The sequence below is a fragment of the Kogia breviceps genome, chromosome 15, assembly GCF_026419965.1.
Source record: "Kogia breviceps isolate mKogBre1 chromosome 15, mKogBre1 haplotype 1, whole genome shotgun sequence".
Lineage (NCBI taxonomy): Eukaryota > Metazoa > Chordata > Mammalia > Artiodactyla > Physeteridae > Kogia > Kogia breviceps.
Window position 1 is genome coordinate 72,245,080 of NC_081324.1, and position 23,721 is coordinate 72,268,800.

The 23,721-nt window shown below is 47.4% G+C and overlaps 1 protein-coding gene across 8 annotated transcripts in view; it reads right to left on the reverse strand.

Annotated features, from left to right (window-relative positions):
* Window positions 1–23,721, reverse strand: part of ACACB (acetyl-CoA carboxylase beta) — a 109,189-nt gene that overhangs the window by 79,821 nt on the left and 5,647 nt on the right. For 3 of the 8 annotated variants that reach the window (XM_067014677.1, XM_067014678.1, XM_067014679.1), the window contains 3 exons: window positions 21,314–21,895; window positions 3,194–3,326; window positions 1,100–1,238 (listed from right to left, as the gene is read on the reverse strand). In XM_067014677.1, the coding sequence (XP_066870778.1) occupies window positions 1,100–1,238; window positions 3,194–3,326; window positions 21,314–21,885 (844 nt within the window). In that variant the 5' untranslated portion in view covers window positions 21,886–21,895. Of the gene's footprint in view, window positions 1–1,099; window positions 1,239–3,193; window positions 3,327–7,043; window positions 7,172–12,897; window positions 13,176–21,313; window positions 21,970–23,721 lie in introns of those variants that run through there. The other 5 variants (XM_067014676.1, XM_067014683.1, XM_067014680.1 and 2 more) reach the window with 5 other exon arrangements.

A 23,721-nucleotide genomic window follows, 5' to 3' on the forward strand; every position in this document is an offset into this window, starting at 1 on the left:
TCCCACGTGCCGCGGAGCGGCTGGGCCCGTGAGCCATGGCCGCTGAGCCTGCACATCCGGAGCCTGTGCTCCACGACGGGAGAGAGAGGCCACAGCAGTGAGTGGCCCGCGTACCGCAAAAAAAAAAAAAAAAGAGCTTCGGGAAAGCACTGTCAGCAGAAGGTCCAGAACATTCCAAGCCTCTGCAACAGTAAAGAGCGAGGCCAAACCTGATGAGGCCAGTGTGACTGGGGCCCAGGGATGGATGTCTAGAGGTGGGAGATGGGGGTCCAGGAGGCCAGCAGGGGCCACGTCATTGTGAGGCCTTAATTGGCCTGAGTGAGGTTCTGGAATTTTAGCCTGAGCACGATGGGAGACCCGACAACCTAAGGGTGTGGACTCAGCCCAGGGTTTCAATCCCGCCTGCCTCACATACTGGTTGCATGACCCCGGGCAAGTGAGTTAGACCCTCGTGCCTCGATGATCTCATCTGTAAAATGGGGCTAAGAAGGAAACCTGTCCTCACTGTAGTGAGCAAAAAGGAGGCCACGTCTGTGCAGAGCAGAGCCGAGGGCCTAAACTCTGGGGAGGCTCGGGGGGCTGAGGTAGCTGGTGCTGGACACAGGAGGGGGCTGATGGGACCTGAGCTGTGTTTTTAAAAGGTCGGTTTGCCTGCTGTGTGCAGGGTCTGTAAAGGGATACAACTGTTCAGGGAAAAAAGCAAACTGTCCACTAGTTATTAACAGAGTGATCAATGGTAATAGACATGGAGAGGTAAAGAAATAGAAAAATGAAGGAATGATTGAAAAACATACAAGTGCAAGAAGAAAACATACGGAGGAAGAAACACCAGTCTACCGTAACGTTTCTCAAAGGGGAGGTTTCCGCTTTGCATGTTAACCATTTGCATTTTGATACGACATATGGGTCACTCTTGCTGTCAGCAGAAATTTTAATTAAATAAAGAAAGGGGAAATAAATACGAGCTCAGGAGAGGTACCCTGCGATGCTGTTTGGGGTCCAGGATGGACTTGGCCCACATGGGGTGAAGGAGGTGAGGGCAGGCAAGGACGGGGGTACGTGGCAGAGGGGAAGAAAGCCAGGGCCCAAGTATCAATACCTGCATTGGCTTTGAGGTCCTCGGGGGTTACCAAGACTACAAACCGGACGGCCCGCTCATTTCGGAACATCTCGTAGGCCCACCTGCGGATGGAGCGCATACATTTCACGGCGGCGATACCATTGTTGGCGATGAGCACCTGGACAGGCGAAAACGAGGAAGGGGCCAGAGCTGCACATCTACCTGTGCTGGAGGCTGGGTGCTACCCCAGGGTCCATCTCACCTCCGTGAGCCTCCCATGGCACCTCTCTGTAGTTCTACGGGACACAGAGCAGGTACTTAAAGTCTGCTGGATGCATGAATGGATGATCCAATGGATGGATGGATGAATGGATGAATGATTTCTGATTCCTTCGTTTGGCGCCATCAGGTTCACGTAACATTTTTTGAGCGTTTAGTATGTACCAAGCTACAGTACAGTGTATTTTACCAGCACCATTTCATTTCAACCTCACAACAGCCCTTTGAAAGGGGTTGTATTTTTATCACTATTTGGGGTTAAAGACACTAAATCCCAGAGGAGTTAAGGCACCTGCCCAAGATCAAACAGCTAGTAAGTGGCAGAGCTGGCACCCGTGAGCCCTCCACAGTATGACCTATGCTCTGAACTGTCCCTGGTGGCTGCTTCTGTGTCCAGAAGGTTAAATGTCCCAGATTTGGGAGGGAAGAAAGGCAGTGGGGCTGGCTGTCCCCAGCAACAGAGGGGTCCTAGTTTCAGTTCTCACTGTGTTGTGAACTTGCTGTGTGGCCTTAGGCAGATCCTTTCCCACTCTGTGCTTCATTTTCATATGAGGAGCTCAGACTGGTAAACCTCCTGGTTTGGTCTCTATAAAACCAATCTCTAGTTTTCTTGTTTAAAAAAAAAAAAAATTAGGTGTATAGGTCCAAAGTTCCGACTTTCTGTACCAAGTCCATAATTTTAAGGTCCTTCCATCGCTGACTAATCTTCATGATGGCCCTGAAGGACACGTCCCATTGGAGTTTGGGGATGTGATCGCCTCTATTTTACAGAAGGGAATGCGAGCCCAGACATCACATCCCGCGAGTGGCCACCGTAGTTTCTGCATTCCTTCTCCCCTTTCAAAAATGCCTCCCATGAGTGATGATAGAACCGCTGGGCTATGGCTTCCTCAACCTAATTATCAGGGCAAGGCTTCGGGGTGGCGGGGGAGGCGTGTGGGTGTGTGCATTTTCAGCCAGGGAGACGGGTGGCAGCCGAGTTGGGAAGCCTATATGAGTCTCTATGCCGTACTTAGGATGCTGGGGTGAGGGCATGGGCTCTGGTTTCAAATTCTAGCTCTGCCACTGATTAGCTGTGAGACCCGGGCAAGCCACTTCCCCTGCCTGGGCCTCAGTTTCCTCATCTGTAAAATAATACCCACTGACAATGCTGTGGGGATGGTTAAATGAGACACAACCATGTAAAGCACTTAACAGAATGCCTGGCCCAGAGGAGACCCTCAATAAATGGTGGCTGCCGCCATTGTTATTATTGTAATTGTTATCATTATTATTACCACCCTCAAATAAAATGGAAAAGAAAAAGGCCTTTCAGTCAAACTGACCTGGGTTCAAATCCTGACTTCAGCACTTACTACCTACGTGACTTTGGACAGCCAATGTCAAATCCCTGAGTTCTAGCTTCTCGGTGAATACCACGGGAATGATCAAACGGCACGAGGTCAGGGCCTTTACCGGCTGGAACAGGAAACGATGTGAAAAGCCTTCACAAACCACCGATTTTAGCTGTTTCCTTTCATTACTGTCATTCCAGTATCTGGCTCTGCTCTCCTGTAAGGAGCTATACCCCTCGAGAGGGCAGGGCTGGGTTTTAGGCTCCCCTCCTAGAAACCCAGAAAGCAGCCCCCTGCACAAAGGGTCTTTGCCTCCCCACCCTTCTCAGAGGCCCCAGTCTCCTCCTCTGTGACGCGGGGTCATACACCTGTCACTTAGGCTGTCTTGAGGGTGAAAAGCTGATGAACTCCAGCGCCCAGCCCTCCGCAAGCGCTCACAAAGGGGCACGACTTTTTCTCTGCAGCCTGAGGCTGGTTGGCCCACCTCACCCCACACCGAGTGCCGGGACCCCATCTGTACCTTCTCGATGACCCGATCCCCCCCAAAGCGCACGACGAACTCGGCAGGCGAAGCCACAGTAAAGTCTCTGTGCAGGTCCAGCTTCTTTTGTTCTCGGCCTCTTCTCGCCAGGTAGAGCCCGGACATGCTGGGCCTGCCAGGGAACAGGACAGACCCATGAACAAGCAGGTCTGGGACGCTCAGGGAGGGGGTCGGGCACCCGGCAGCTGTGAAATGCACATCCACAGAGAAGCCAAAGCCCATCAGACCCCTGCTTCTTTGCAGCCCCCCTCCGGGGAACTTGAAACACTTTAGGAGGAGACTCCAGAGGTCAGATCACAAATGAAGTAGGAACGACCCCCTGACCTGCCCCAAGCTGTACGATCATATTTTTCATCTTAGAGTCATTCTTACTTTACATGCCCATAATTTAGGAGCTCAAATAATACAAAAAAGCTTAGAACAGGGGTGCAAGTTTATGATCAGGGAAGTTCCCACATTCTAACACTTTACACTTGTTAAACAGTTTGTATCTTTCATGTGCTTTTCTGTACGTGTATATCAAATTTTTTGAAAAAACTGAAAACAAAAAAATGTATAACAAATAGAGGGTCCTTGCCCCATCCCCCCTCTAGAACCCCACCCCAGAGGAAATCACATTTTGACTCTTTCTGGCATTTACACATCTCCATGGTTCTGAACAATATGTGTACATTATCTAGTGAGGCATCCATTTAAGACGCCATCCACCTATGAACTTGTTATCTTCACAGATGTGGAATTAGTGCCTTAAGCAGCCAACCCATCTGCTCCCCTTTCCCCAGCCTCTCAATACAGGTATACTGCAATTTGGTAAATTCAGTATTTGGTGTTTTATGAGTCTGGTGTCATTATTCACAGGTGAGGGGGTGCGGTATACCAGATGTTCCTTTTTTTTTTTTTTTTCCCCCAGGAGTTAGTGATTTTTTTTCATTGACTTGGTTTTCCTTGCATCTGTCGCTAATTCATCTCACTCCTCAGCCTCTTAGTACATGGAAGATAATTGATCGGTTCCATTATTTTCCATTGACCACATCATTACTGAAGGCCTCGACTCTCCTCTTATCCAGACGCTGTTCTCTAAACCCCTATGCAACCGTCAACTGGGACTTCCCTTCACTGGCCCTTTGCCTTTCCTTGGGGTTTGATCCTGAGTTTGAGGGACTGCATGGCTCCCTCTTTCTTGATGGGCTCCCGTGTTTTGCTGGGGAATAGCCGCCAGTAGTTTCATCCTGTTGAAAAGATGGTACAGGGCTTCCCTGGTGGCGCAGTGGTTGGGAGTCCACCTGCCAATGCGGGGGACGCGGGTTCGTGCCCCGGTCCGGGAAGCCCCCAGCCACCTGGAGATGCGGAGATCTGGGATTCCATCACCCAATTCTTCTCATGTAGATGCTCCCAGACGCAGAGGCACCCAATGTTGCCCATCCCTGCACCTTTGGGGTACAGGTTCTCAGCTTCCCTCACTGCTGCCTTATGGCTCAGCCCTCTTGGTTCTGCTCAGCCAGTGACTGCTTGTCCTTCTGCTTTCTGGCTTCCAAAATGTTGCTGCTAACTTCCCCTCCTGTTCTTCCAGGGCCTGATGGGTTTCCAGCTCTTTAAGAAAAATCTCTCTGCTGTCATTTAGTGGGGTGGTGACAGGTGCAGAATCAGGCATTCAGCCCACTCTCTCAACCCGGAAATGGGCTATTCAAGCAGGGAGATAGCCACCTGCCAGGCATTAAGTTAGAGGTTCGCCACCCAGGGGTGCATCCAGCAACTGTGTCACCAGGCATTTGGGGAGTCTGGGGCTGAGTGGGTTGGGGGGGGGGGGGCAAAAGTTTTGGTGAAGAACTGATAGACCCGGGACTTCCCTGGTGGTCCAGTGGCTAAGACTCCGTGCTCCCAGTGCAGGGGCCCCAGGTTCAATCCCTAGTCAGGGAACTAGATCCCACATGCTGCAACTAGGAGTTCGCATGCTGCAACAAAAGATCCCACAACGCAGCAACGAAGATCCCACATGCCGCGACTAAGACCCGATACAGCCAAATAAATAAATAAATATTGGGGGGGGAAAAAGAAAAAGAACTGATAGACCCTAAGGAACACTGCCAGCACGTCACCGGGAAGAGCAAAGCTGGAAGCCAATAAGCCACTGTGGGGAGAGAACGCCCAGTTTACAGATGAGCAAACTGAGGTCCTGTCAGGCAAAGGGAATCACCCAGCAAGTCAACGGGACTGGGGCTCTTTCCATCACACCAGGAAACGTTGGGTGTGGGCATTTTCTGTTGTATAAAGTCTATCCATCCAGGACAGTTCCCCGTGGGAAAAGCCTTCTACAAACCTGTAGCCTGTCCCCCTCATCCCCAACCCAACCCAAGCTCTGCCTATCAGAAATGAAAAAACGGACTTCTTGGCCAGGAAACAAAACCAGAAATGAATGACAGAAACCGATAATGATGCTATGCCACCACAGGATTTGTATTTTCATTTAAGACTGTCTCCGTTCAACAAGGCTTATGCATGTTGTCCAAAAGAACAAACAAATGAACAAATGATTTCCGGCCCCTGAACTGGCCTTCCTGCCTCCCACAAACTGCAAGCAGCTTTTCTTCTAAAACCTCCTAGGACTGAACTGCTGAACCGAAACAGGACTTAGAAAAGGACTCTGAAGGTCAATATCATCTTACAAATACGAACAGTGCTTTCATCATAATTACATTCCATTAACCAACAAGCAGGTCAGTTTGCTTTTAAGAACTTTCTTTAGAAAACAGGCAGATTCGGCCTGAGGGCCATCGTTTGCAGACCCGTGATCTAGGGAAATAGATACCAAAATGTTAAGAGCAGCTTTCTCAAAGTGGTTGAATTATGGGTGGTTTCTGTTCTCTCCTCTTTGCCTATATTTGTTAAATCTTCTGCCACGATATATTATTTTCAGTAAGAAGAAAGAGCTATTAACTTTGTAATAGGGATGCTGAAAGCCATGGTCATTTTGGTATCCATTCGGTAAGGCACTCAGTATCCTCCACTGTAAAATGAGGATACTAACATGTACCTCATTGGATTGTGAGGATTAAATAAGCTCGTATCAATACATAAAAAGTAAAAGATGGCATCTAGCACACGGCAAACTCTATATTATTTCAATGCAGTGATGCCAAGAGGATCGGGGGCGACTGATCTCCCAATCTAACCAAGAAAGGCATCAGGCCACTCCTCTGCCCATGGCCTCCTCCCCAACCATCCACCCTCCTCATTCTGTCCACGGTCTTCCCCAACTGGCTGGCTTGATCCTGTGGCTTCAGAAAGTCTGAGACATCCCACTTTTATACAGGCAACATTAAAACTCAGCAATTTAGGGCTTCCCTGGTGGCGCAGTGGTTGAGAGTCCGCCTGCCGATGCAGGGGACACGGGTTCGTGCCCCGGTCTGGGAAGGTCCCACGTGCCGCGGAGCGGCTGGGCCCGTGAGCCACGGCCGCTGAGCCTGCGCGTCCGGAGCCTGTGCCCCGCAACGGGAGAGGCCACAACAGTGAGAGGCCCGCGTACCGCAAAACAAACCAAAAAAAAACTCAGCAATTTGACCTAAACAGCAACAAAGAAAAACTCAACCATTAGACAAACACCATTCTGTGGCCTGGGAAAAACCATTCACAGCACCATTTTGACTTCAAAACTGGTGACACAGCCCCTCCACCGGAAGGGTCCCAAACCCATCCCGGCAAAGTACACGGGTGAACACACAATGCTGCTGGTGTGGCTTTGCTTCAGTGGGGCCAGCCTGAGGCTAGTGGCTATTTTTATCTGTTTTTGACGAAGTTGGAGGCCAATCAACATTGGCTCTGGGGGACTGACCTTTGGCTGGCATTCGTTCCAAGGCAAGTGTGGAGGCTGAAATATTCCACGGTGACTTTGGAAATGGCTTCAGGTGCGGTCAACTACACAACAGAGCTGTCAGCCAGACACCATCAGCTGCCCAGGCACGAGACCAGGCAGGACTGCACTGGGAAGGAAGGAATAAACATCCTCAAATGTCACCATAGATTGGGCACAGGGGGCTCCTCCCTGAATCCCCACAGCCTTATGCAGGGGAGACCATCATCTCCTGCTCACGATGAAGAAACCGAGGCTCAGAGAGGACCACTGACCTCAAGTCACACAGCTGGCAAGTGGCAGAGCTGGACTTCCAATCCAATTCTATCTGACCCCTGGGATCTAATTTCAAGGCACAAAGCTATCTGAGATAAATGGAAGTAACTCTATGGTCTGGACTTTCAAAAACAAGCACTTACATTTGAGAGACAATATGGTAATCTGGGGTTCTCAACTGGGTGCAACTTTGCTCCCTTGGGGACGCCCAGCACTGTCTGCAGACATTTTTGGTCATCACAGTGTGGCGTGTCCTCCTGGCATCTAGTGGATAAAGAGCCCGGATGCCACTCAATATCCTGCAAAGCCCAGGACAGCCCTCAACAAAGAATTACAGGGACCCAAATGTGAACAGTGCCACAAGTGAGAAGCCCAGTAGACTAGAACCATCCTCCCAGGCTTTGAATCCAAAATCTACTACTTATGACCTGTGTAATCTTGGGAAACTTGCTTCAATATTCTGTGCCTTGCCTCCCTGATAGGATGTGAATATTTATAATATTAATAGGATCTGCCACCTAGAGCATGTGTCCAGGGTTCACCACTGGGCCTGGCCTGCAGGAAGGAGCTTTAGCTGAGGTGCCTCTCTGCACGGGAGCCAGTATAAAAGCTCCAGTGTGAGGCCATCAGGCTAGGGCCCTGGCATTAACCAGCTCTTAAATCCCTTACCCTACCATTTCTTTCATAAAACAGGGATGGCCACTGCTCTGAGCTGATGCCCTGATGGAAGTAAAGGTCTTACTATTATCACCCAGCAAGTAAGCAAGAAAGGACATTGCATAGCCCAGGAAAGGTCGATAGCTTTGAACTCATCTTTGGACCCCCAGATAAGTGGACGCTTGGAAATTTCTCAGGCCAACTGCCCCCTCAGTGCCTCCAGAGACGGCCACTTTGGCTGGGCCAGGGGTCAGCAAACTAGGGCTCAAGGGCCAAACCCAGTCTGCCACCTGCTTCTGTACCTCCCACAAACTAATAAAGGTTTTTTACATTTTTGAATGGCTGAAAAAGAATCATACCTTGTGACATGTGCAAATTACATGAAATTCAAATTTCAGTATCTGTAAATCATGACTGGAATACACTGGAATACACTCAGGCCCATTCAATTACATATTGTCTGTGGGAGTTGGAGCAGTCAAAGGCAGGGCTGAGTAGCTGTGACAGAGACCATACTGTCACCATGACGAAAATATTTATTATTTGGTCCTTTATGAAAAGATTGCAGACTTTGGTTTTTCAAAAGCCCCTCAGGAAATTCTAATGCGCACAACGTAGGAGTGAGATTACCCACAACATTTCAACATGGGCAGCGGGCCTTGGTCCTGAGCAGGATTCCCTCGGCAGTGACATCATAACGGGATATCGTGGGGCTCACTGAAGACCAGACTCTTCTGCCTTCCTGGCCTCAACTTTATTTCATCCCAACAGAGACTCAAGGCTCTTCTTGGGATGTCCTCCAACTACTCCGACCCACATTCACTTCTCTGTTCTCTGAACTCTGGCCCTGTTTGTACACCAAGGAATGCTGGCCGGCATTTGGGACCTGGCCCTCCTATTATTTCTGGCTCCTTAGTAGATGGTCCAGGCCTTCAGGACAGGATCCCCAATGACTCTTGACTGCGTAGGCCTCTTCCGCAACAGAATTCTGTCATCACTGTTACCAGTTGTGCAAATGTTTGTGCTGACTCAGGACAGCACCCACGGCCCTGGGCACAAGAACCCTGGAAAGGCCAATTAGGATCAGCCCCACTGACAGATGAGGAAACCGGGGTTCAAAGGGTTGATGGCACTTTTCAAGGCTACAGAGCTCAGCGGCAGAGTGCGGCTGTCTATCTCCATCTTTTTAGCGGCTTTAAGCTAAGAGAGGAACCATGCAGTGACCCAATAAAGCATCTTCATATTATTATATACACAGTGATCACATGGTCTGAACTTGCCGGGACAATTCCAATTTCGTGCAAGTTCATTCTTTTGGATTATAGTGGTTTGTGTCGGGGCTTCCCTGGTAGCGCAGCAGTTAAGAATCCGCCTACCCGTGCAGGGGACACGGGTTCAAGCCCGGCCCGGGAAGACCCCACATGCCACAGAGCAACTAAGCCTGCGAGCCACAACTACTGAGCCCACGCACCACAACTACTGAAGCCCATGCACCTAGAGACTGTGCTCTGCAACAGAAGAGAAGCCACCACAATGAGAAGCCCACGCACCACAACGAAGAGCGGCCCCCGCTCACTGCAACTAGAGAAAGCCCGCCTGAGACAACAAAGACCCAATGCAGCCAAAAATAAATAAAAGAAATAAATTTTAAAAAATAAAAATAAAAAATAAAGTGGTTTGTGAAAGCTATTCTTTTGGATTAAGGTGTACAATTAAATGTGATTCAAGAGTTATAGGTTAAACTTTTTGTGTTAATAGTTTTATAGATCAGAAAAAAATGTATCCTTTGTAGACCACGTGGCCTGCTTTCGTTCCTGTAAGACTTGAGGGTTTTGGCCAGATGCTCCAAATGTGGAAGGAATGTGACTACCGTACTCCACAAAAAACGTAGTGCACAAGAAAGACTGTGATTCAAATCTGGGACCACTATCCTTCTGCGGGCCCTTTGCTCAGACATGCTCTGAGCACTCCAAGGAGGGTGCCCCTGAAGGCTCTGTTAGCCTCCTCTGCGGAAAGACAAAAAAACTGGAGGGTCAGCCTCCCTCCTGGTGGGCCGGCCACACATCTGGGTCTCTTGCCCTCTCTGAACCCTGCATCCGAGAAACTAAATAACCACTGAGGCCCTTCTGGCTCTAAGAGTCTTCACTTCCCTGGCACACTCACCAGCCAGAGTAACTAGTTACCGGTCGAGTCCTTTAGTCTGCTGACTAGTCCAACAATAGGAAGGGCTTGTATTTTGAAAGAGTCTATTCAAGCACATTATGCATTACAACCTGGCTGCCCATGAAGAGCCCTTTGGGCAACAGCCTGAGCGGAATCCCCGTTATGCTATCACCAGCACTGGCAGCCTCAGTTTCCTCATCTGTAAAATGGAGATGACAGCACCCACTGAGGGTCCCACGGTGCTGTTGTAAATTCGGCATGAGATCACACGTACAAAGTGTTCAGCCTGGCATCCTGAAAGCACCCCACAAAGGCTAGCAGTTAATTACTGTTGTTCCCGTGGGCCTTGAATTTGAATTACTAAAAAAACACCTGCTTCCCCCATTAGATCAAGAGTTCCTAGGGACTTCCCTTGTGGCCCAATGGTTAAGACTCCATGCTCCCAATGCAGGGGGCCCAGGTTCGATCCCTGGTCGGGGAACTAAGATCCCACATGCCACAACGAGAGAGGCCCACGTGCTGCAAAAACGAGCCCACAAGCCACAAAAAAAGAGCCCACGAGCTGCAACAAAGACCCAGCGCAGCCAAAATAAATAAATTTAAAAAAAAAAAAAAAAAAAAGAGTTCCGGGCTTCCCTGGTGGCGCAGTGGTTGAGAGTCCGCTTGCCGATGCAGGGGACACGGGTTTGTGCCCCGGTCCGGGAAGATCCCACATGCCGCGGAGCGGCTGGGCCCGTGAGCCATGGCCGCTGAGCCTGCGCGTCCGGAGCCTGTGCTCCGCAACGGGAGAGGCCACAACAGTGAGAGGCCCGCATACCGCAAAAAAAAAAAAAAAAAGAGTTCCTAGAAGGCAGAGGTCATTTTTCCCAAACATTTTTGTGTCCCTTCCTGGTTCCAGATTCAGGCCTTACACTCAGGAGATAGGTAATGTTTATGGACCAGATGGATACATCCTGGGAAAAGAACAAAGGATAGGGAGAGACTTAGCTACAAGGCTGTTCTTCACTGTGTTAGTTATAATAACAAAAAGGGAGAATGAGCCCAAATATCCACTCTCTGTAGGAGATTGTTTATAAATTTTAAAGTGTATCCATTTAAAGGAACACTATGGACCCCTAGAATGCACCATGCAGAACAAGCGTCGGCAAATGCTTTCTGTAAAGGACCGGACAGTAAATACTTTAGGTTTTAGAGTCCATTCAGTCTCTATTTCACTACTAAATACTGCCCTTGAAGCACAAAAGCAGCCATAGATGATACATAAAGTGGCTATGTTTCAATAAAACCTTATTTGTAGACACTGAAATCTGAACTTCATGTAATTTTCACATCTCACTAAATAGTAGCCTTCTTTTGATTTTTTTCAACTGTTTTTTTTTTTTTTTTTTTTGGCTATGCCGCGCTGCTTGCAGGATCTTAGTTCCCTGACCAAGAATTGAACCCAGGCCGCCACAGTGAAAGTGTCCTAACCGCTGGACCGCCAAGGAATTCCCTGATTTTTTTTCAACCATCTAAAAGTTAAAAACTGGGACTTCCCTGGTGGCACAGTGGTTAAGAATCCACCTGCCAATGCAGCGGACACGGGTTCAATCCCTAGTCCGGGTAGATCCCCCATGCCCATGCCGTGGAGCAGCTAAGCCCCTGCACCCAACTACTGAGCCTGCGCGCCCAGAGCCCGTGCTCCGCAAAAAAGAGAAGCCGCCGCAATGGGAAGCTCGCGCACCGCAATGAAGAGTAGCCCCGCTCGCAGCAACTAGACAGAAAAACCTGCGTGAAGCAACAAAGACCCAGCGCGGCCAAAAAACATAAATAAGTTAAAAACTATTCTTTGCTCGCAGGCCACACAAAAACAGGCTGTGGGCCACAGTTTGCCGAGTCCAGACTACTTAATGCCCAGTGAAAAAGCAAGTTACAATATAGTATGTTCTGTATGATTCGAGTTCATAAATTAAAGCATACCTGCACCAAAAATTAAAAAAGGCTGAAAGACTATACAGCAGCTGTTAATAAAGATCAAATGGAGGGGAGGGGTATGGGTGAGTTTGTTCTTCCTTTTTGCTTATCTATAATTTTCTGAATTTTCAACAACAAACACAGCATCACTTTGGTAACCTTAAAAAATGCAATAAAATGAAGACAAAAAAAAAATAAAAGAAACGAAATGAAGCAGGTGGTGCTAAGAGGGGCTCAGGCACAGAAATGCCTACACTTAACCTGCTCAGAAAATAACCGTTAAGTGGGATGCCTTCCCAAGGGTACGTGGATTCGCCCCGGGCTTCACGGTCACCAGCCTTCAAAACGACCTGCCATCAGGCAACCATCACCTTTATCAAGGCTAAAGGGAGGAGGAGGGGGAAAGCGCGGGCCCCGCCAACCAGTCAACCTTGAGGCACCTGTGCGCTATCGAGAGCCCTTCTCCAATCAACATCACTGCCAAATCTGGCAACCACCTGCACCGCCAAGACCAGCTAGAGTTTTGTGAGGCAGGCTCCATCTCCCCAGCTGCCAAACTGAAGCCGGCCTTTCTTCGGCTGGGGCGGGGAAGGAGCGGGTGGCGCAGCCTGTCTTTACTAGGGGCTGGGGGCGGGGAGTGGGGGTGGGAGGGACTCTGCACGAGTTTATAAAAAGATAACTTGCTGTACAGCTGAAACTAACACAACACTGTAAGTCAATTATCCCCCAATAAAAAAATTTTTTTTAAAGATAACTTAACGGTCATTAAAGTTGAAGCCTTACTTACTTTACTTTGAGATCAGGGAAACAGACTTTGCCCTTGGCGGGACTCATGTTGACTCTCCTGCCGCCCACCAGGTTCCGGCTGGGATGCACAGCATGCACCCCCTACCCCTGTGAAGCAGACCCCTGTCCCGGGGCCCAGCCAGGCAGCGACAGGGAGGCGAAGGCGCGGTCCTAGAGTGCCTCGGGCCGGGCGGCGCACCACCCTGCAGGAGCCCTCCTCGGCGTGGGACTTCCTCCATCCCGAAAGGCGTCCGGCGCTCCTGTGTCCGGGGCCGACGCGCCCGCCCAGGCCCCGCCCCGACCAAGCGGACCCCGCCTCCCTAGAGGTCCCGCCCCCTGACCGGGCCCCGCCTCCTGTCCCGGGACAGGACACGGACCCCGCCATCTCCCACACCCGGTCCCGCCTCCCCCACCCGGCCTGGGACCAGCCAGTAGCGCAGCCACCGCTGACCTTGGGCGCCGGGAGAGTGTGGCCCGAGACTTTAAAAAACCTGTTGGCTCCCCAGCTCCCCGGACTGGAGTAGAACAATTCCAGGATGGCATCCTCCCTACAAACTGGCAGCTGGGAAAAACTTGCAGGCAATTCACGTGCAGGAATACGCACACAATAGGGAAGTGGTGGAAAATATGGGTTATTTAAAATGTGAGTCAGATGTCACCACAGTGCCTGGTAAAAGACCCCGCAGTCAAGTCAACTTTTGGCTTCCAAGTTCCGGTTTTTGCTTATTCTTTCACCTATACTTCCAGGGACGTGTCTGCTCCATGCCTCCCCCCGCCCCCGCCCCAGTGAGCTTCTAGCACACACTTGGAACCACCTGGGTCCCCAGCTAAAATGAGGGCCTCCAAGACAGGAAAGACGCAGCTGCCCTGTGACCCTAAGTACGTTTCCTTCTGCTAAGGTATTTACAGAGTGTTCTTCGGTGCCTCTGTCTCATTTAATCGTCGCAGCAATCTTACTGTTTTATTTCCGTAATACAGATAAGGAAAGAAGACGCAGAGATGTCTATCGCCCAAGGTGCCACAGCTGGCAACTTGAACCCAGGCAATCTGATTCCAGTTAGAATGAATGAATGAATGCTTCTCCAAGTAGTTATAATAAATAAAAAGGATCCGACACACTGCCTAGCAAGCATTGCAATAGTAGTAAATGTAGTCTATGTGGATAGCAAACCCCGAAAATTAGAAATAAAATAAATGCAAAGGTATTCTCTTCTAAAGGCACAGCTAGGGCCACACCTCCAGGGGGCGCCATCCAGGCGGCCACAAAGTGAACAGTGACCTTTCCCTGGAGTTGTGTAAGCAGCCTTGACTGAGGGCACTGGTTAGCTGGTTAGTCCTCTAACTATACATTCAACAACATTTCAACAATAATTTTAAAAAATATATATTCAATATCTTGTAATAATCTATAATGGAAAAAATATAGAAAAGAGTATATATATGTATATGTATAACTGAATCACTTTGCTGTACACCTGAAACTAACATAATACTGTTAATCAACTGTACTTCAACAACAACAAAAATTTTTTTTCATAAATAAAACAGGTGAACAAAATGATCAGTTCTTCAGTTTCCAGAAGCTTCTTCATGGCTTTATCTTTAGTCCCTCCAAAAAAGAAACCTGCCATAGGCTGATTTTTTTTTTTAAGTTTCAAATAAAAACCCCAAAGTACTCATGACCTAAATGGCCCACACTTCCATGTAACCACCTCAAAATAGGAAAAACAATTAAAATCAGGACATGAAGGTATTTTAAAACACCCTACCCTACCCAACGTCAGTTAGGCTCTCCAGTTTACTCACATTTTTCTAGATATTTATTCTCTATTGACAAACCCCAATACTCATTAACACCGTGTGGATATTTCAACTTCTCTGCTTTGCATTGTATCCTTTTATCAGAGAGCTTCACCTGCCTCTTCAGTCCGTCTTCCTCTGTGGACACAGGTTTCTATACCTTAAAGGTGTATGCCCGGTGGGGCCTGGAAATAGCCGTGGCCACATATAAGAACTTTGGGAGATGCCCATTCAAATGATGGCAACTGAGGGATGGACTGGGAGTTTGGGATTATTAGATGCAAACTATTATACATTGAATGGATAAACAACTAGGTCCTACTGTATAGCACAGGAAACTATATTCAATATCCGGAGATAAACCATAATGAAAAAGAATGTATAAATATATGTATGAGTCACTTTGCTGTACAGCAGAAATTAACACAACATTGTAAATCGAGTATACTTCAATTTAAAAAAAAGCAAATGATGGCAACCGAGGCAGCCTCTGAGCTGTCCCCCCACTCCCAGCACTTCCGCCCTCATGATCTCTGCACCCTTCTGAGGTAGACACTGATGTTATCCCCCTTCAACAGAGGAGGAAATTGCAGCGGAGAGGGCGTGGGACTGGTCTGAGATCTGAACTCAGACCTGTCTAACCCTCCACACAAAAGCAAGGACCATGAGAGCCACAAAGGACTTAGAGCATCCAGTCCAGCCATGGAGAGGGCAGGTGACATCCGCAAGGATGCACAGCTGAAGGCGGCCTGATAGATTGCCTCATCTCCTCACGCTTCCCATTTATAGAAAGAACAAGTTAGGAGGAGGGTGGAGGTACTTTTTCTGGGGCCCAGGTTAGGAGGCAGCATCAACACTGGGAGTTTGAAGACCATTTTCTGATCTGCATCTGCTGAGGGTCTGGGTTTGAATGGCCTAAGGGCCTATGATATCTTGTTGGGAGGCCTCAGACAGACCCCTGCACCTCTCTGGGTTTCAGTTCCTTATCTAGGAAGTGAGATGACTGATTCGCTTTTTCCTCCCCGTAATTTTTATACTGTTTTATTATTAAACATTGTTAAAACTTCTTATAACAATGATATTTACAGCAGAAAGTTAGAAAATGCAGAAGAAAATTTAGATGACTCATAAGTGTACCACATAATTAGACAATGATTACTAACTATTTGGAGACATTCCTTACAGTCTCTCCAGCCACACACACACACACACACACACACACACACACATTTATTAAGGATGAGTATTTTCGTGCTTATTATGCATCAGGGAATATTCTCAGCACATGACATACATGTGCCCACAATCCTTTACGAGAAATTCCCAGGGCTCAATGTATTTTAGAATTTGGAAATTTTTCTAGGAAGGTAAAGCCTTACGTGACACATTATGGTGTTAATATTTCACCAGCAGAAGGCATAAATATTCACACAAAATGGGACAAGACTATAAATAACTTTGCATCAAGGCAGGTTTTGCTGGTGAGTTCACTGCCAACTTATAAACTTAAGTTTCAGAACTTTAAATTTCAGGACTGCAATTGCGTGATCCTGAATGTGTCCCATCCCACTCAATCCACATATGCGCCCCATAGGGTAGGATTATTAGGGTTACACGAGAGTAAGAGGCGGCTTTGAACCTGGTGTCTCAGCCCAGGTCCATCGTGTACTAACCACTTTGCTGCTTGTAAAACATGTGGGATTGCCCTGTAACCTTCATTTCACAATATGTGAGCAACTATTTTGCTATATATGTCATGTAATGTTCTCATCAGCTCTGTTTTGAAGGGTTGCATGGAAATTCCAACCTTTGGGGACTGTTTCCAAGTCCAAAGGAAGACCAAGCTCGAACTCCTGGTTTGAGATGATCCCAAAAGGAAAGAGACAGGAGGGAAGTCCTGAGCAGAGAGCACAGTCACTGGATCTGTAATCAATCTATAATCGTAGCCAGCCCTTGTCCAGTTGGAAAATGGAAGGGAAGTGTGAGGTGGCATAACTGTATTAAAGGCAGAAGAAACATTTGAAATGGGAGTTTAACCTCGGAACTAGTCTACAAATCACAAGATTTATACAAAAAGGATTTTATGAAAACAGAAATTCTACTGCTGCTAAAGAGGGACAACAAAACACCTAGTCATCCATCCATCCATCCATCCACCCATCTGTCCATCCACCCATCTGTCCATCCACCTATCCATCAATTTATTCATTCATTCATTCCTCCCCAGACTCATTCACAAAGTGTCTTGCTTGCCCCAGAAATTCAGAATTCTGTCTTTGGCAGGTTTGGGTTGCTTGTTTCATTCACACATTTGGTGAGTATTTCTTCAAAGTCTACCATGAACCAACACTAGGCTAGGCAGTGGGGAAAAGCGGAGACCCCAAAAATATGGCCCTGTTTTCATGGAGCTTGGGGTCCAATGCAGGAGACAGGTAACAACCAAGTAAACAAAGAAAGAAACTAAAGACATGATCTCAAGGAGTGATTAAGTTTTCACGACACATCAGGGTGATCGATCAAGAAACTAGGGGCACGTGGGGAATACTGTAAAGGTGGGCCTCGACTCCCTGAAGATACTTCCACATGGGATTCTTGTGCCAGGTCATTAGAAACAACGAACACGTGCGGTCTCCTCCATCAGAGGCCCCTGATTCGGGGACTCAGCTGGGGCTGGAAATGTTCTAACGGAAATACCAGGATCTTGGGAAGCACCAGCAGAAGCACCTGAGTTGCCCCTGGTACTAAAATTCAAAATTCTCAACTTTGAAAAGCACATGTATTGGGGGCAAAAGAACTGTGTGCTCCATGAGCTTTCAGGAGTCTGGTCCAGCCTCCTCATGCTGCAGATGAGGCACTGGAGGCTCAGAGAGGGGAAGAGGCCTACCCAAGGTCACACAGCACATTGGCCCTCCCTGTGTCCCATCACCTCACAATGCACCTTCATCTCTATGTTTTGGTGCCTCTGGTTTATAAAAACCAAGATCCTTCTACCCCTCCCCCAGTCCTTTGCTGGGACAAGGCAGGAAAAATGATTCACCTACAATGCTAAGTTTTATGCAATGAAGATACAAGGGCAGAAAATTCACTTCCTGTTTTGGCCCACAGCCATATGCAAAGGGAGGCCCTCGGTTAAGTATCGTTTACCTTTACAAATTTGCCAGTCCAGAAAAGCTGTTTTTTTTAAGAACAAACCAGCAAAGACCCCTCAAAATAGTAGTGGAAGACAGGGAGTAGAAACTTGGGAGTCTTCCCCCTCCCCTACCTTTTTTTTTTTTTTTTTTTTTTTTTTGCGGTACGCGGGCCTCTCACTGTTGTGGCCTCTCCCGTTGCGGAGCACAGGCTCCGGACGCGCAGGCTCAGCGGCCATGGCTCACGGGCCCAGCCGCTCCGCGGCATGTGGGATCCTTCCGGACCGGGGCACGAACCCGCGTCCCCTGCATCGGCAGGCGGACTCTCAACCACTGTGCCACCAGGGAAGCCCTGCCCTACCATTTTAATCTACCATTTATTAAGTGCTTTATTCTCTTGCTAAACACCTTAGAAATATGAGTTGATTTAATCTTCAGAACTTTCTCGGAATCCAAGACTCAGGATTTGCTTGATAAGTTCTTAATTAGCACCAGTAGGAAGAATTCACACAGTTGTTTCCTTTTTATCCATTAGGGCTGGGTCTGTGCCATCCAAGACAACAGCCACCAGCCACATGAGGCTATTTAAATTTAAATTAATTAAAACTTAAATTTAAAATTCAGTTCTGGGCATTCCCTGGCAGTCCAGTGGTTAGGACTCTATACTTTCATTGCTGAGGACGCGGGTTCGATCCCTGGTCAGGGAACTAAGATCCCACAAGCTACGCGGTGCAGCCAAAAACAAACAAACAAACAAATAAATAAAATTCAGCTCTTTAGTCACACTAGCCACATTTCAAGTGCTCAATAGTCACATATGATGAGTGGCTGCCATATTGAACAGCAGAGTTCTAGAACATTCCATTCTGGAACATCCCAATGTGGCAGAAAGTTCTGTTGGACTGCTCTGTTCTGGCTTGAAAGTTGCCTCTTCCAAGAGCTCTTCCCTGACCTGACCACATCTTTCTAAAACAGATCCCCACAGGTATTTCTTCTGTAGCCTGTTTCCTTCCTGGCATTGAACATACTTGGAAACTATCTTATCAGTTTACCTCTTTATTTGTACATTTCCTGCCTCCCTGCTAGGACTCTCCATCTTGTTTCCTGCCGGAGCCAGTGTGGTAAATGTATCTCACCATTCCTCCTCCTTAGATGCCACTTAGCAACCCCTCGTTGGACATCCATGTCTAACATAATTTCTGATGCTTTTTCATTTGGGTGAATTGGTTTAATAAACTGTTTTCCCCTAATCCCTGCTGAAACCGTCATAATGAGGGAAAGAAGGGTCTGGAAGGGAGAGAATGTTGGAGATTACTGGAGAACACACTGGGACACAGTAGAATGAATCCTGCTGTCCAGCAGATCTGGCCTTGAAACTTGGCTCTGCCACTTCCTAGATGCATGATCTTGGAAAAGGTACTTTGCCTCTTTTTTTTTTAACCATTTTTAAAAAAGTAGATTTACAGTGTTATGTTAGTTTCAGGTGTACAGCAAAGTGATTCAGTTTTATATATATATATATACACACACACATAAATATATACACACACACACATATATATATACACACACACATATATATTCTTTTTCAGATTCTTTTCCACTATAGGTTATTACAATATACTGAGTATCATTCCCTGTGCTATACAGTAGGTCCTTGCTGTTTATCTGTTTTATATATAGTAGTGTGTGTATGTTAATCTCAAACTCCTAATTTATATCCCGCCCACTATCCCCTTTGGTATCCATAAGTTTGTTTTCTATGTCTGTGAGTCTGTTTCTCTTTTGTAAATAAGTTCATTTGTATCATTTTTTTAGATTCCACATGTAAGTGATATCATATGATATTTGTCTTTTTCTGTCTGACTTACTTCACTTAATATGATAATCTCTAGGTCCATCCATGCTGCTGCAAATGGCATTATTTCATTATTTTTTTAAAGCTGAGTAGTATTTATTTCACCTCTCGGAGCCTCAGTTTTCTCATCTGTAAAATAGGGATCCACCACCAGCCTTGTACCATTGTTAAAAAGGATAAATGGGTAATTTATATAAACTGTAGGTAGAAGAGGGGTAGGTAGAAGTGGGGAAGCTCTGGGTGAATTCGAGTGCTGGGTGAAGTGGGTGCTGGTGGGAAAGGAGCTGGGGAGGAATTTACTGCTTATTGAGCACCTACTGTATACCAAACTCTGTGCATACTTTATAAACATTATCCGATTTAATCCTTCAAGATTTTACAGATGAGGGACCGGGGCCAGGAGAGGCAATGTGCCACGCCCACGGTCACACAGTGTGGGGTCACAGAGCCAGGGTGGAACTCAACTCTGAAGTCTGACTGTTCCTTTAACCCTTCCAGAAACTCAAAACAGTCTTCCCCTAAAGATCATCAGTATAGAGAATATTTGCATTTTTCTCTTTTCTCTATCTCCAATTTCCAATAACCAGGGTTAAAAATGTTCCAGTAACCATGCTCCCCAGGAACTTGGTGCCTATGTAAGAGCCCATCTCCCAGGCCAGGTTTTCCTCATTTTAGCAGAGAGCGTGCAAGAGCTGCTTAAAAGAAGAGCCAAAAAGATTCCACTCCCAGGGCAGAAGAAGAGACTGGAAGCAGGAAGAAACACTAGAACACAGCAGAGGTTCTTTCCAGCTGGCAAAGTCATGGTTGGTGGCTCTTTTGTACTCTCTGCTCTCCCATATTTTCCATGTTTTCTACCTGGAATTACCGTATTCCATTTGTAATTTGGGAGTGGGGGGTGGCAAAGTCTGATAACAAGAACAACAGAAATGAAGCCACTGACTACACCCCCGGGACAGTCCCACCTGTGATGGACCTGTAGGTATTTGTTTCGAACAATCAGTTTGATGGATGTGTTATAGTATTTGAATTTCTGCCCCCCCCCCTTTTTTTTTTTTTGGCCATGCCGCATGGCTTGTGGGATCTTAATTCCTTGACCAGGGATTGAACCCAGTCCCTCGGCAGTGAGAGCGCAGAGTCTTAACCACTGGAAAGCCAGGGAATTCCCTTGAATTTCTGCTTTTAAGGTATCGCTGGGGGAAGGCATGTTTTACAGTTGTTAATTACCTATTGGATGAATGAACAAATGAACGAACAAGTAAATGAATGTCTCATCAGGAGTCAGGGAAACTGTCCCTCCCTTTGGGTTCCCGTCATTGCTTTGGCTCTTGCCAACCTGACCTCATTCTGCTTAAATTATAACTCGTTGTTGCATACAAGGTCATCCTCCGCAACCAGAGCGTGATCTTGTAGAAAGCCAGTTTCCTGGCCTGGGGCCCTGTACGCGCAGCAGATGCTCAATAAATGATTTTGATAGGAGGGAAGGAAGGAAGCAGGGGGGCTCGTGTCTTCTACTTGTCACGTAGCTACCCTCAAAGCACTGGCATCAGCTTGGTAGCTTGGCTGAGCAGGGAAGGGTGTGGACCCCACCCTAACTCTGCGCCTCCTGGTTACGAGGACAGAGGGTATGTTACCTTATAGTGGGGACGGGGGTCTCAGTCTCGCCCGCGGTCTGAGCAGCCTCCAGGGACAGGGTCCCCAGGCTGGCTCGGCTGCCCTTCCGGGAAGAGTCTCTGAACAAGGCAGTGCCAGAGTCTTCGTCAGAAGAGTTGTCATCAAAAGAGCCCAGGATGAAGTTGGTCATCAGTTGCTTCTTGATGTGCGCCTGCTTCCTGTCTTCTTTGGAGAGGGTTCTGGCTCGCTGGCCCTGGGGTCTGGCTAGCACGGACAGGCCACTGGTATCTGGGGTCTCCAGGCCTTCGGTCCCTGTCCCGTTGGCTTGGTGTGCTGGGAAGGCGTCCTCGGAGGAAAGGGGGTTTCCTTGGGGATTCTGCAGCAAGGGCGGCTGGGAGTTTCTTTGCTGGCAGGCGTCTTTGGGACCTTTGTGGGCGGCTGGATCAGCCGGCTCGGGGGTCTCTGGCAGAGAGCTGCTGCCGCAATTTTCCCGCAGTGGCTCCCTGGAGCTGTCTGAGGCCGGAAGAGGCTCCTGACTTGTGATGAAGCTCACCTTCAATTTACTCTTGGTAACTTGCTTGGAGTCCGTCATTTTCCCCCAGCTTTTTAACCAGCAAAAGGTCAAGAAGGAGAAAATCAAATAAGATAGAAAAAGAAGCAGGATCATTCAGAAAATCTGTAAGGGAACAAGACAGACCTTTTAGGATTTATGTAATCGTGTTATCTAGCTCTTAAAGGACGTGGTGGTGAGAGCCAGTTAAGGTTCTGTGTATTCGGCTGAGAGAGCTGGAGGGGAAAAGCTCTAGACAGGGAGCAGAGAAGGGGTGCTCCTCCCGGCTTACATGCTCTGTGGTCTGGGGCATGTTTCTTTCTTTTTTTTTTTTTTTGATGTGGACGATTTTCAAAGTCTTTATTGAATTTGTTACTATATTGCTTCTGTTGCATGTTTTGGTTTTATGGCCACGAGGCATGTGGGACCTCAGCTCCCCGACCAGGGATCAAACCTGCACCCCCTTCATTGGAAGGCAAAGTCTTAACCACTGGACTGCCAGGGAGGTCCCTGGGACATGTTTCTTAACCTCTCTGGATCTTAGTTTCCCACCTCTAATTTAAATAAACTAACAAACACTCACCATAAATCATAAACATGCATGTGAGAGAGAACTAAATGAGATCAGGTACATTAAAAGACTCTGTTACAGGGCTTCCCTGGTGGCGCAGTGGTTGAGAATCCGCCTGCCGATGCAGGAGACACAGGTTCGAGCCCTGGTCCGGGAAGATCCCACATGCTGCGGAGCAACTAAGCCCGTGAGCCGTGGCCGCTGAGCCTGTGCGTCCGGAGCCTGTGCTCCGCAACGGGAGAGGCCACAACAGTGAGAGGCCCGCATATCGCAAAAAAAAAAAAAAAAAAGACTCTGTTACAGCATTCTTAATCGTAATATCCCCAGAGCGGAAACAATCTGAATGCCCAATAACTGATGAATGGATAGACAAGGTGGGGTCTATCCATACAGCAGAATATTGTTCAGCCAGAAAAAGGAATGAACCACTGGTACGTGCTACAACACGGATGAATTTGAAAACACCATGCTAAGTGAAAGAAGCCAGTCCCCAAAGAGACCACATATTGTATGATTCCATGTATTTAGATAATATGCCCAGATTAGGCAAATTGATAGAGATGGAAAGACCAGTGGTTGCCTGGCGCTAATGGGAGGGGGGTGAAAGCTAAAGCGTTCAAGGTTTCTGTTTGGAGTGATGAGAATGTTCCCAAACTGAGTGGGGTGATGGTTGTACAACTCTTTGAATAGAATAAAAACCATTGAATTTTGTGCTTTACGTGAGTCAAACAGTATATGAGTTATTATATCTCAACGAAGCTTATCTTGAAAAAAGACTTCATTATATTCCAACTTGTAGATGAAAATGATTGTTGGCTTCTATGATCATCATCTTCATCACTACCAGGATCATCAGCATCACTGTATTATTATCACAATCATCACCATGGTCTTGGAAAGAGGAATGGGCATCTTGTCATATTTTCTTTGTAGCGCTAGTACACCTGATGCAGGTATGCTCATAGCTAGAATGAAAGTTCAGCAAGACCAAGGAGGGTCTGTTCTGTTCCAGGGTCTAGAACAGCGCCTGGTACAGAGTGAGAGCTTAACAATGGAAAAAAAATTAATTTTGTTGAATACATAAATTCAGATATGCCGATTTCTAAGCCATGCCTCTGACCACCACACTAACTCTACCCTATTAATGAATAGATAATTATTATTTGCAGGAAATAGTTTAAAAAGCAAACAAATGAGAACGCAACCTGAATGTGTTGAGATTTCTGACCCAATTTTGCCACAATTATCCAGTAGAAGCATTAAAAAAGCGAGACCAGGGTTTCCCTGGTGGCACAGTGGTTAAGAAT